Genomic DNA, 13192 nt, shown 5'->3' with positions numbered 1-13192 from the left:
TGCAGATGAGATTTGATTTTGCCTTTTGATGGCGAACGAACAGTGACATGCACCCACCAATTTATTGTCTATATGAACCAACACATAAGAAATAAATGCTTAAATACTCATTTTCATCATAAAACACATTTATAACCACAAATTTTAAAATAAAGCACAGTACACTACAAGAAAAGAAACAACAAATAAACGGAAAATGTAAACAGCTGGCTATGATGGGTCAAACATATCTGAGCTTCACAGCTATGCCACGTGACTGTTCTCTATTCGACAATGTCTTCCCGCGCATGGCTGAGTGCGATCGGAAAATTCTGGTTTTTTAGATCAGATAAAGGTTCACATAATCGAGTCGTTAAGCAAAGCCTGTGTCGTTAACCAAGTACGTCGTTATCTGAGGCCGTTGTTAACCAAGGCACCACTGTACTTTAATTAAAGTAAAGTCGTATATATTTGGGTAAACTAATTACAGAGAATGCAAAGTGTGATAATGAAATATTAAGAAGAATTGAAATTGCTAGATCAACCTTTATTAGTTTGAAATACATTCTGACCTCAAGGAAAATTCACACAAAAACAAGAATTAGGCTGTCCAGTTGCTACATATAGTCAACAATGTTATAGGAAATAGCAACCTGGACAATATCAAAATATTGTGAAAACAAATTTGAAAGTTTTTGAAATGAGGATCCTCAGAAGAAACTGAGTCCCATGGACTGCAAAAAAAAAAAAAAAAAACCATTAAGAAAAGGAAAACTGCCTATTTTGGTGGTTTTCATTTTCTTAATGAAATACTTTAATTTTTGTAGGGATTCATTAAGAAAAGGAAAACCTTGGTGGTTTTCCTTTTCTTAATGAATCCTACAAAAAACACTTTTATAAGGAATGATACAAGGAAAAAGAACAGACCGGACCTTTTTTGTCTTATGAAGAATGCAGGAGAGAAGCACAAAACTGTACATGGTGGAAGTTCATGTTGGTCAACCTCCTAAAAGGAGACGATACCTGAGAAGACAAAGAATTTAACAGATAGATGTTCTCAGTTTCCTTGATAGTGTTTGTTCTCCTGATTTATCCACTTCAAAATTAAACTTTAATCAAAGGTTAAAAACTAATTTTAAATTCTTCCAAATATTTCATCTGCACTGAGACATCTTCAGGGAGTACAAATAACACCTGTAATACACACACACAAAGATAACACAATACTTAATGAAACACGTGGGTGACTCAAGTCCTGTCTAGGTGGTATGCCCTGTATGGGCATTTGTAGGGGGCCTAGGATGTAAACTGGGATCTCTGATGGTTATCGTTTCCCAAATTTTGGGAAGTTTTATGCATCAGTATTTGTTTAAATTAGGTTGATTTCTCAGTGTGCTGCAGATTCCAAAAACAGTCTTTCCTTTTTAAATTTACTATGGTGGAGCATGATCGTTTTCTTCCAGAAGATCCTATGAGTTGTGTCCAATACATGGTCTGCAATACCAGATTGCCCATAATCTGATTGCAGATGTAAGATTTGTGTTAGCCTAAACAGATAATGGCTTGTCTGTTTGAACTAAGCCAACTTGCAGGAACAGGGAGGGAGCTGATCTGGGGTAAAACAGATAAGGATAGCAAGTTTCCTGTGGGATGTAAAAACTGTGTGGAAGTTATACTTTTTTGAAGACCTGGCTAGTTTTTGCAATGGGCTGCAGATGTAGGGGATGGCATTTTTTGAAATCCTTCTGAAGGGATGGCAGAAGAACTGATTATTTTTTTAATTCTGTAAGCACTGTAGTCATTGGATAGAAAGGTGTTATGTATATAACTAAGTTCTGTTGAAAGAGAAAGAGAGGTTCTACCGGAACAAATGTTATAAGCTCTATTTGTTGCAGTTTATTGATGCCATATTGTTGGGAGGGGCGATAGTAGGAGAGTTTGTGATTGTATCTGTCTGTGTGAGTGGGTTTTCTATATTTCAAAACCAAATACAGAAACTATGGAAGTTTTGTGAGTTGAAATATTACTGGATCTAATATCCACTTTATTATGTAATTTGGCATTGCCCAGCTGAAGCCTTTTGGCTCTTTAGTTTAGTAATTACTTTTATGCACTGATCAAGAGTTTTTGCTCTCTTAAGGTTTCTGCCTGGTCTCTGAAGAGAACCAACCACTTCGAAACAGCTGTCAGGCCAGTTTAACCTTAATCAAAATGGACTAATAAAAGGCGAATATATAGATGCTTGGGCTGCCCCTATGTCTTTTAAGTAGTCCACACTAAGGCAACTCATGAATGCTAAGGAATGTATTCTAGCAAGCTCTTTGGTCAGCTCACAAAACTTGCATAGTTTCTACATTCGGCATTTGAAATAATGCTGGATCTAATATCCAATTTGCTCATGTAATAAATAAATAAATATTTAAAAATTTTCTCAGTTCTAATGCAGTAAATATCGATGAAAGCTCTGTCCTCAGTAATTATTAACAGTTTAAAAGGGATCCTGAGACCAAAATGTTTGGGGATTGTTGTTGTAGTTTATAGCAAATAATGCCTCAGGTCTTCAAGAAACACATTAACATATTCCTTTTCTCTTTCTAGTTCTTGTCCTCACATGGCACTCTCATGTCATTTTTCTTGGGGGGGGGGGGGGAGGAGCTGATATATATATATATATATATATATATATATATATATATGAAAGTCGAGAAATAACTTGCATGTATATCGATAATTGTTTAGAGTAGGTGCTAATTTCTTCAATTATGCAATACTATTTTCTCACTGTTTTTATTGAATTGTGAGTGTGATATGTTTAACACGTTTGCTGCCACGCTCCTCGGGCATAGTTTGTTACTGCACTCCAAGCAATTTCACTTCTTCAAGGTCAGTACGAGTAATCTTGTTGCCTGCAGTAATCGACATACGAGTATATTTGTAGTTGGCGTGTGAGGCTCATATACCAACTAAGAGTATACACACTTTCGCTGCTATGCTCCACACACCAAGCACTTTCACTTCAAGGTCAGTACGAGTAATCTTGTTGCCTGCAGTAAGCGACATACGAGTATACTCGTAGTTGGCAGTGAACATGTTAATATTAAAAATATATATACTTTATTTTTACTTATGTAACTTATTATTTTTACTTATAATGCTGCATAAAGAACTTTTCATAGTATTATCTTAGCAACCTGTACCATCCCTCTTGGCTGTACGTATCAAAAATTTGATTATGATGATACTTTGCCAACAATGGCTGACTCCTATATTTTGATGAATTTTTTTTCACCTGCAATTTAGAAGGAATTTTGTTGTTGAAATCTGTTAGACAATTGCATGAAAATATTAAATACTGTATGGCAGACTTCACTACCAATCTTTTACAAAAACACTATGGTAATGGTTATTTTTTAAATTTTATAGGAAGAATTGCATCACTTTGAACATCGGTTAAGGAAACTGAAGTACTTGGAAGCTGATTTTGAAGTAACAAAAGAGGAACATGGAAAGACAAAGTATTTGGATGATAGTGCTAGTGAACAAAATTATAAAGGAAAAAGAGTAAAAGAATTTAGTTATAAGGTATGTAACAGTAGTTGTTATTCTTTCCATGGGTAATAAGTGCTTTTGTCATGCAGCTAGAAGAATGACAGAAAAAATGTGCCCTTGATGTGGAAAAGACCTGAGTTCAATACTTGTCATGATGAGAAATATCTTTATATGAACTTTTTATAGTTGAAGGTGAATTTGCTGGTCTTCTGGAGTGGTAAAAGTTTTTTCCTCCCAACCTTAGGCTTTTCATCCTATATATATGCAAATCATCGAGATAACTTGCACAATTAACAGACAAAATACTATTAGTGGGAAGCAGATGGTGTTTTGTGTAGGGAAGATTAAGTAGTTGTTTTTGGATTTATGGGTGAGGCTATGAATTCAACTGGTGTATTGTCTGTAAACTGCATGGCTGGTTTGCCTGTTTTTCCACATGAAAAGCCTGTTTTGCCACATAAGTAGTCTTGATGGTAGGATGTGTGGTGTGAAGTGCTGCTGTCCTGCAATGAGTCCTTGGACATCTTTTTAGATGTCATATGATAATTAAATCTCGTGACTTTTTTGATCCAACAATTGATTGAGAGATTAATTAATTGTTTATAAAATTTGACCGAGCTGCTAGCAGAGAAAAGTCATCAGTGAGTAACTGGAGTCAGGTGATTATCTTTTGGGCTGTGCTTTTTAAAATATGTCACTTGGCATTCCCATTAATCTTCATGATGTTCAAAGAAAGAAAATGCTAAAAAAAATAAATATATTTTTATGTATGAAAATTAAGAAAACATTATAAAAAGAAAGTACTCACGTATGCTGCAAAGTAACCAATTAATAGCAGCACAGTAATCTAAAATACACGAGCAGGACAGCAGTAAATGACTTACTTTTTATGGAACATGCAGAATTCAAACCAGTAATAGTGGATGTAAAAACTTAGAAATTTAAGATGATTTATATTTTGAAATCATATGATTTCTTTATATTCATTCTAAAATCATAATTGGAATGTTTCAATTGTTTTTTTCTATTGCACTGCTTCATGAGAAAACATTTCAGTTACCTGCTTATGATCACGTATCATTGATAAAATAAGTTTTTTCTTAGTGTCTTATATACTGATAAGCACACTAATATATAAGGATGGTAGAATATGGTTAATTGGGGCAGTTAATTATTTGGGATGGGACAAATCTTAAAGAACCAAACCATCATCATCATCATCAAATTCCTGCCATGTACCCTCAAGGGGTGTACAGGATATGACAGTACTACATGAAAAAATTACATCATTACTAACTTCCTATCTACAATTTTCCTCCAAATCAGTCTGTTACTTGTCAAGACTCCAACGTTATCAGATCTTATATTTCTATCGTCTAAGGCACTTTGTACCGTATCAATCCACCTATATCTTGGTCTTCCTCTGGGTCGTTTTCCTGCCAACCTGGCAGAGAACACTTGTTTTGCTAATCTTTCCTCTCCCATTCTATTTAAGTGACCATACCATCTGAGATTAGCTCTGCTAACGCATTCCTGGATGCTGACAATGTCAAGTTCTTTCCTAATATCCTCGTTTTTAATATGATATTGCCATTGATGCCATCTGTTCACGCCTCTAATCTTTCTCAGGACTCTCATATCTGCGGTCTCTAGTCTTTGGTCAAGTGTTTTACTTCTGACCCAGCTCTCAGATCCATAAGTTAAAATTGGTTTGAACACAGTCTTGTATACAGCTAATTTAGTGTTCCGACTAATTTCTTTCTTATTCCATATGAATTTATTCAATTGACTTCCCACGATACCAGCTTTGCTGATTCTGTTGTCTATTTCTATATTTAGTTTACCATCTTCAGTAAAAATTGTGCCTAAGTAGCTGAAATGTTTTACTTGTTCCACAGGTTCTCCATTCACAACACAGTTGACATTTTCAATGATTCTGCCTATTTTCATTGTCTTTGTCTTTTTATTGCTGACCTTCATACCATATCTATTACAACAGCTATTCAATTTAGTCAGAGAAACTTGTAGCGGATTTATTTAGAAGTATAACATCATCCACATAAAGCAAAGAGCTGACATTAACATCTCCAATTTTGATATCAGGTTTAATACCACATTCCTTCATAATGTGATCCATATAGATAATGAATAACAGAGGGGATAATGTACATCCTTGTCTCACACCAGATTTAACATTAAACCATCTTCCTGTACTTCCTTCAATTCTAACTGCTGACTCACAACTCAAATAAAGACTAAGTATTGCTTGATATAATTCCCCATTGACACCATATAACTGCAGCGTATTGAATAGCTTCTCTCTTGGCACCTTGTCATATGCCTTTTCCAAATCGACAAAACTTAAATACAGATCTTTGTTATATTCCCATGCTTTCTCGACTATTTGTCGTAAAGTGAAGATCTGATCCTGACAGCCTCTATTTGTCCTGAATCCAGCTTGTTCTTCACCAAGCTTTTCTTCCACAATTCTTCTCAACCGTTTCTCAAGTATACTTGCATAGATCTTGCCAGGAACACTCAGTAGGGAAATACCTCTGTAATTCTCACATTTAGTTTTATTTCCCTTTTTATATATGGGTACTATGAGAGCTCTACTCCAATCATCAGGAATTCGTCCCTCTGTCCAGGCTTTCTGAACTATGCAGTGCAGCCACTGTAAGACTCTTATACCACCATACTTCAGCATTTCTGGTCGAATATCATCTACTCCTGCTGCCTTTCCACATTTCAAGCCTTTGACGGCTTTTTCTACTTCAAGTATGGATATGTATTCCTGACTGCATGCCTGGTCAGTGTTTTTTATCACTGTGCTGTCATCACTGCTTGTTTCATTTAGCAGTTTTTCAAAGTAATTACTCCATACTTCAAGGATATCTTTTTCTCCTGTTTTCATTTCACCTTTATCATCTCTAATTCCTTTTACAGCACTCTTTCCTCCATTCCTAAGCTTCTTCAACAACCTCCAGAATATTTTGCCACCTTCTTGATATTTATTTTCTATATTCTTGCCAAAGTCCTCCCATGACTTTTGTTTAGCTAGTTTTACACACTGTTTAGCTTTCTTACATTTGTCTCTGTATTCTGTAAGAGTAAAAGCTGACTTATTTGCCAGGAACTTTTGATATGCTTTCTTCTTTTCCTTCACTGCCTCTTTAACTTCCTGTGTCCACCAGGGAGTTCTGAGTTTTTTATCTTTGCACACAACCTCACCACATGCCTCTCTGGCAGAATCAATCAATGTTTCCTTCAGAGTTTGCCACTGAATCTCCAAGGTTTGATTCCTGTTCTCAAACTCTTTCATTTTCTTTTCAATAATATTTCTGTATTTTAGTCTACAGTTTACATCTGAGAGCTGCTCAACTTTTATTCGCTTTAAAACTTTCTTACATGTTATTCTTTTCAATATGAAATTCAATTTTATCCTGCTCAAGACTAAATAGTGATCACTTCCAATTTCAAATCCTCTGTACACCCTGGTGTCCTGCACCAGGGAGAAAACATCACTATCAACAATAACATAGTCAATGAGACTTTTCTTATTCCTTGCCTCTTCTCTCCATGTGAATTTGTGCACATTTTTATGTTGGAACATGGTGTTAGTAATAACCAGTCCATGTCCTGAGCAGAAATCCAACAGATATTTGCCATTATTATTAGCTTTGCTTTTTTCTCCAAATTTTCCCAAAATATTTTTGTATGTCTGACAATCACTTCCTACTCTGCTATTTAGATCCCCAACAAGGACCAACTTTTCCTTTTTCATTGTGTCAGTTGCTTTTTCTAAAGCGTCAAAAAATTCCTCCACTTCTACCTTAGTAGAACCTTCTGTGGGACCATAGGCACAAATAAGTCTCATTGTCCAGTTCCCCATTCTCATATTTGCCCACATTACTCTACTTGAGACTGACTGCCATTCAAGAAGATTAGCCTCGTATTTCGTGTTGAATACTATGGCTACTCCTTCTTTTCCTTGATTGTTATTGCCTGAATATAACATTTTGTATTTATTGCTCAGAAAGATCTCACCAGTTTTGGTCTTTTTTGTTTCAGTCACCCCTATTATGTCGATCTGGTACTTATCTAATTCCTCAGCTAGCTCCATTTCTTTGCCATTCAGGCTTCTTACGTTGATAGTACCGATCTTTAACTCTGGTGATGTTGAGTTGGGGTTTGTTTTCAGATTTGTTCCAGTAGCTGACTTTTCGCTGTTCGCCCTGGTTCCCTGGCGAAAACAACGGGGGCCTTGTTTAACCGGGCGACGCCCCAGCCGGCATGAAATTTTGTCATGTTGTACCATCATTTTTTATTTTGGTTTAACCAATAAGAATACAATTTGGTCGGCTAAATCCCAAATTGCCAGCCCATCCTCGTTCGTTCAGTATCAAAGTAGATACCCAACAGGGTGCACCACGAGAAGGTGAGGATTGGACATTAGGTCAGAAGCCCTGGTCGGTTCTCCGCATTCCTTTAAAGGCTATGTGGAGGTCTCCTCTCAGTTATACAGCTTTGACCCTTAAACCAACTCGAGAAAATTGCAAGAATATACTTTGCTTATTTAGGACAGGAAATACAATACTCAAGATTATCCTTCTGAGGTAATTGTTTGTAAATGGTTGGTTGGTACAAGGAGTACAAAGGTTATACTACACAAAGCCGCAGCTTATAAATGACTCATCACTCCTCTCATGGACTCAGCTTATACATCATATTATCTTCAAAGGGAGGACAATTTCTAACTACCGTTAGCTGAGTGCACCTGTGTAATCTTTCATGCTGATCCAGTGCTTGATCCGCATGAAATTGATAATTTTGTTCTTAATTTTAATTTTGGATCCTTACCAAGATGATACTTAAAGATTTGTCACTAGCTGGAAAAATTGCCTTGCTAGACCAAATCAAAAAGGCCATTTGCCCAACACCCATCATCATCTGGTAGAGATAACTAGATAACCGAAATCCACTATTGTGGTTGATACAACAGCAAGATAAACTGTGAGAAGAATGGGCAAGTCATGGAAAAGAGGGAAGGAACATCCCAAAATCAGAAGCATGAAGGTAAATATACACTTGAAATCAATGGTTCTCCATTATAATGGGATCAAGAGTGTGCGTCAGTGGTTCAGTGTTAAAAAAGAAGTCAAAGGAGCTATTTTTTTTTTATGTTGGGCCCATACACATGAGGTTGATTGGTCAACCTATAGTACATTAGTATCGTGTATGGGTGAGTTCTGGTGTTAAAGCAACAGATGGTTGATTTTCTCAATGGAAATGTGGACATGATATTAAATTCAATTTATATAAATTAAATGTTTAAATATGAAATATTTTCTAAATGTATTGTGTATTTTGTTTCAGGATTATACTGAAGACAACAGGTCTCTGTTAATATTGCCGATGAGGAAAATTAATTACAATAGCGAAATACGTACATATTTCGCTATTGTAATTAACATGAATACGTGATTTGTTGCCCTGTGAAATATTAGTTTGTCTTTTTATATATTTTAACTATTAGTATGAAACTTCACATAATTGGGCCAAAATGCTCTAGTACGGTTGTATCACAATTAACTGGAATCTATTGTAGTTATCATATTTGCTTCTGCACCAATGCCACATGGTAAAACTTAGTCGTGACATTAACAATTAACATTAACTTAAAGGGACCAGGTCCAAGATTGACTATGTATACAAGTAAACTCTTCAGAGAAAACTTGCACTTAACAGACAAAAACAGGCTGGTAGATGATATAGTGTGTGGATTACGTGGTGTATTGTAAATACTGCACACCATAGTGAGTTGTGTGGAGTACTTATAACACTTTCAAGCCCTGAATTTAGTGCAAATCAAGTAAAGAAACATATTTTGGAATAATTAATTCATTCCATCCTTAAAGATGGACAAGTAGTGCTAAAATTATATAAGAATAAAACAATTAAAATCCTTTTAATTGAATGAATATATATTTTTTTGAAACAGATTAAATGGCTATAAGCCAAGAGATAAAAAAAATAGCGTTTCTATTTTTTTTATCTGTTTTAATTTAAATAAACTGCACAAGTAGTTTCGCCTTTTTAGAAGACTTCAGGTGCATAACATGAGGAAACTATCAACAAACATTGTGAGAGAAAATATACACATTAAAGCTTTAACATATTAATGTTTGAAGCCGTCTTATGTATCTTTTTTTCTAATGAATGGCATGTGTGACCAAACTAAGGTTGCATTCACTTAGTGTCTTCAGAGTACTTCCAGGATTCTGCACTTATATCCATGTTCTTTCTCCTGTATATATAAATTTGATCTCCTTTTACTAACCTCAAGCCCTACAAACAGTTTTGCTGATGACAGTACACTCCATTCTTCTTTTTCATTTGACAAACCTTGTAGTACCTCAAATGTACCAAGCCTTTATGGCTTTCTTAACCAGTGCATTAAACATCAATCTTGTTCCATTCTGGTGGAGTGAGGACAGATTTGTCAAATTGGATGCTACAAAAACAGTCCTCTTGGAATGTTTCTCATAATAAAGATTTCTCTTTTGACTATATGAATTGAAGTCTTAATTATTAAATCATCATCATCAAATTCCTGTCATGTACCCTCAAAGGGTGTACAGGATATGATAGTACTACATGAAAAATTTACATCATTACTAACTTCTTATCTACAATTTTCCTCCAAATCAGTCTGTTACTTATCAAGACTCCAACATTATCAGATCTTATATTTCTATCGTCTAAGGCAGCGCTTCCCCAACTGTGGGCCGCGGCCCCTTTGGGGGGCGTAGGTTTTGGTGAGGGGGGCCGTGAAATAATGAAAACAAATTTAAAATGTTTTAAGACTAAATAGATGTTTTTTTTTTATTTTAAAAGAAACGTATTTAACTTTTAGTATTTAACCAATGTGTGAAATACGCTTCCTGCATATTTCGGCGCTTAATGAATATTAGTAAATATTGCTTATTCGTATGTTTCATTTCAAAGCAGTGGTTAATTGTATTTACTTCGAATGCTCTCCAGGGAAGCTCCAAATCTTCCTGTCCCTTTCATCATGCGTTCTGTTGATATTGACTTTATATACATATCAAAACTCGTTTTACATTATCACTCTCATCCGAGCTAGTTTTCTGTTACCAATAAAAGTTTCGCATATACTTCACACATGAAAAAAGCTTAAACAAGTTCATGTGGGGAGATGGTAACTCACTTGCAGTGGTAAACAACATGCCCTCCCTATACTGCAGAGGCAATAAAAACAAGTACTTTTATTATGCCAGTGAATAAGGTAAGAGGAGTCTGTGTAATATATTTCTCATCAAATAGTGCGATTAGAGACAACTGGGATAAAAACACACTAATTAATGAATCACATGTCCCCTCATACAGAAACTATGCTGTAACAAAACCATATGTTGAATGGGCAAACACAGTATCTAACTAAAAACTATTGTTATTAATTAGATGTGTGTGAGTTCGATTTCCCAAGGCAGCAATAAAATTCAACCGAACATGTTAAAATTCGTAAAAGTGTTAAAACTAAGTAATATATATATATAATGAATGTTATGGCAGTTTCACATATGGAATTCGGTTGAAGAGAGTTAGCATTTCAACTCAATTGTCAGCTATGCTTTTATCTTTCGGTTGCGCGATCTTTTGTTAATACCGCACCAATCATATGCACGTTTTAATAACCTGCTGTTTGCTGTCTGTTTCGCGTTAGGCTTAATTACGTTAAAGGGAGAAAAGTCAGAAAAGAGAAAAATGTTCCTGGTCCGGGGGATTCCTTTGTTCAGGTAATATTCACTAATTTCATGTTATCAGTCTGTAGTGTGCCAGTATCGGTAAGTGGTGATATTATTTGATCTATTCTACGTTTAAAAAAATTTAACCCTGAGATGGATAAGTGGCTGATAAAAAAATTCCCGCGAACAATCAGAAGAAGCAGAAACAGACTCAAAAAAAAAAGGACAGTATTTCGTATTTTACCAGAACAGCCCGCATCGTTTTCAGAATCAAACGGTAAGAGGCAAAAAATGTAATATATGCATTTGATTTTTGCAATATTCGCTGTGTATGTTTTGTATTGAATATAAATACAATAAATATTATAATAATATATCTCTCTATTACGATGATTTTTTTCGAGGGGGGTGGCCCCGTGAAATATTTTAATTTTTGCAAAGGGGGCCCTGACATTCAGAAGATTGGGAAGCACTGGTCTAAGGCACATTGGACCATATCAATCCACCCAGTGTCGCACTCAGGATTTAATCTTGGAGGGGGCCAAGCGCTCAGGATTTAATGTTCGGGGGGGGGGGGGGGTACTTGAGTAGACGTTTTGCGAATACACACACTACACATCGCATTCGACCTATAACTGAGCATCTGCAGTGATCGCTAATTCATAAGTAGCAGACAACAAAAATAAAAAAAATGAATTTTAATTAGGAAAAGATTTTTGGAAATTTTTCTAGTGTTTTTTGCTTTTCTTTGAGGGGTGCCCAGGCCCTTTTGCCCACCCCCCTCTGGGTGCGCCACTGAATCCACCTATATCTTGGTCTTCCTCTGGGTGGTTTTCCTGCCAACCTGGCAGAGAAAACTTGTTTTGCTAATCTTTCTTCGTCCATTCTGTTTAAGTGACCATACTACTTGAGATTAGCTCTGCTAACATATTCCTGGATGCTGACAATGTCAAGTTCTTTCTTAATATCCTCATTTTTAATATGATATTGCCATTGATGCCATCTGTTCACGCCTATAATCTTTCTCAGGACTCTCATATCTGCGGTCTTTGGTCAAGTGTTTTACTTCTGACACAGCTCTCAGATCCATAAGTTAAAACTGGTTTGAACACTGTCTTGTATATAGCTAACTTAGTGTTCTGACCAATTTCTCTCTTATTCCATATGAATTTATTCAATTGACTTCCCACCATACTATCTTTGCTGATTCTGTTGTCTATTTCTATATTTAATTTACCATCTTCAATAAAAATCGTGCCTAAGTAGCTGAAATGTTTCACTTGATCCACAGGTTCTCCATTCACAACACAGTTGACATTTTCAATGATTCTGCCAATTTTCATTGTCTTTGTGCTTTTTATTGCTGACCTTCATACCATATCTATTACAACAGCTATTCAATTTAGTCAGAGAATCTTGCAGACTTGTAGCGGATTTATTTAGAAGTATAACATCATCCGCATAAAGCAAAGAGCTGACATTAACATCTCCAAGTTTGATATCACTTTCCTTCATAATGTGATCCATATAGATAATGAATAACAGAGGGGATAATGTACATCCTTGTTTCACACCAGATTTAACATTAAACCATCTTCCTGTACTTCCTTCAATTCTAACTGCTTACTTACAACTCAAATAAAGACTAAGTATTGCTTGATATAATGCCCCATTGACACCATATAACTGTAGCTTATTCAATAGCTTCTCTATTGGCACCTTGTCATATGCCTTTTCCAAATCGACAAAACTTAAATACAGATCTCTGTTATATTCCCATGCTTTCTCGACTATTGTCGTAAAGTGAAGATCTGGTGCTGACAGCCTCTATTTGCCCTGAATCCAGCTTGTTCTTCACCCAGCTTTTCTTCCACAATTTGTCTCAACCGTTTCTC

At 35.7% G+C, this 13192-nt stretch overlaps 1 protein-coding gene across 1 annotated transcript in view; it reads left to right on the top strand.

The window, feature by feature from the left end:
• Positions 1–13192, top strand: part of LOC150104433 (alpha-2-macroglobulin receptor-associated protein-like) — a 211220-nt gene that overhangs the window by 176596 nt on the left and 21432 nt on the right. Inside the window, exon 6 of the mRNA XM_090396367.1 lies at positions 3403–3561. Coding sequence (XP_090252493.1) covers positions 3403–3561 — 159 coding nt within the window. The remainder of the gene's footprint in view (positions 1–3402; positions 3562–13192) is intronic.

Source organism: Typopeltis vanoorti, chromosome 8, assembly GCF_054136105.1.
Source record: "Typopeltis vanoorti isolate ZY-2024b chromosome 8, IOZ_Tvanoo_1.0, whole genome shotgun sequence".
NCBI lineage: Eukaryota > Metazoa > Arthropoda > Arachnida > Uropygi > Thelyphonidae > Typopeltis > Typopeltis vanoorti.
This window is presented reverse-complemented; position numbering and strand designations above follow the sequence as displayed.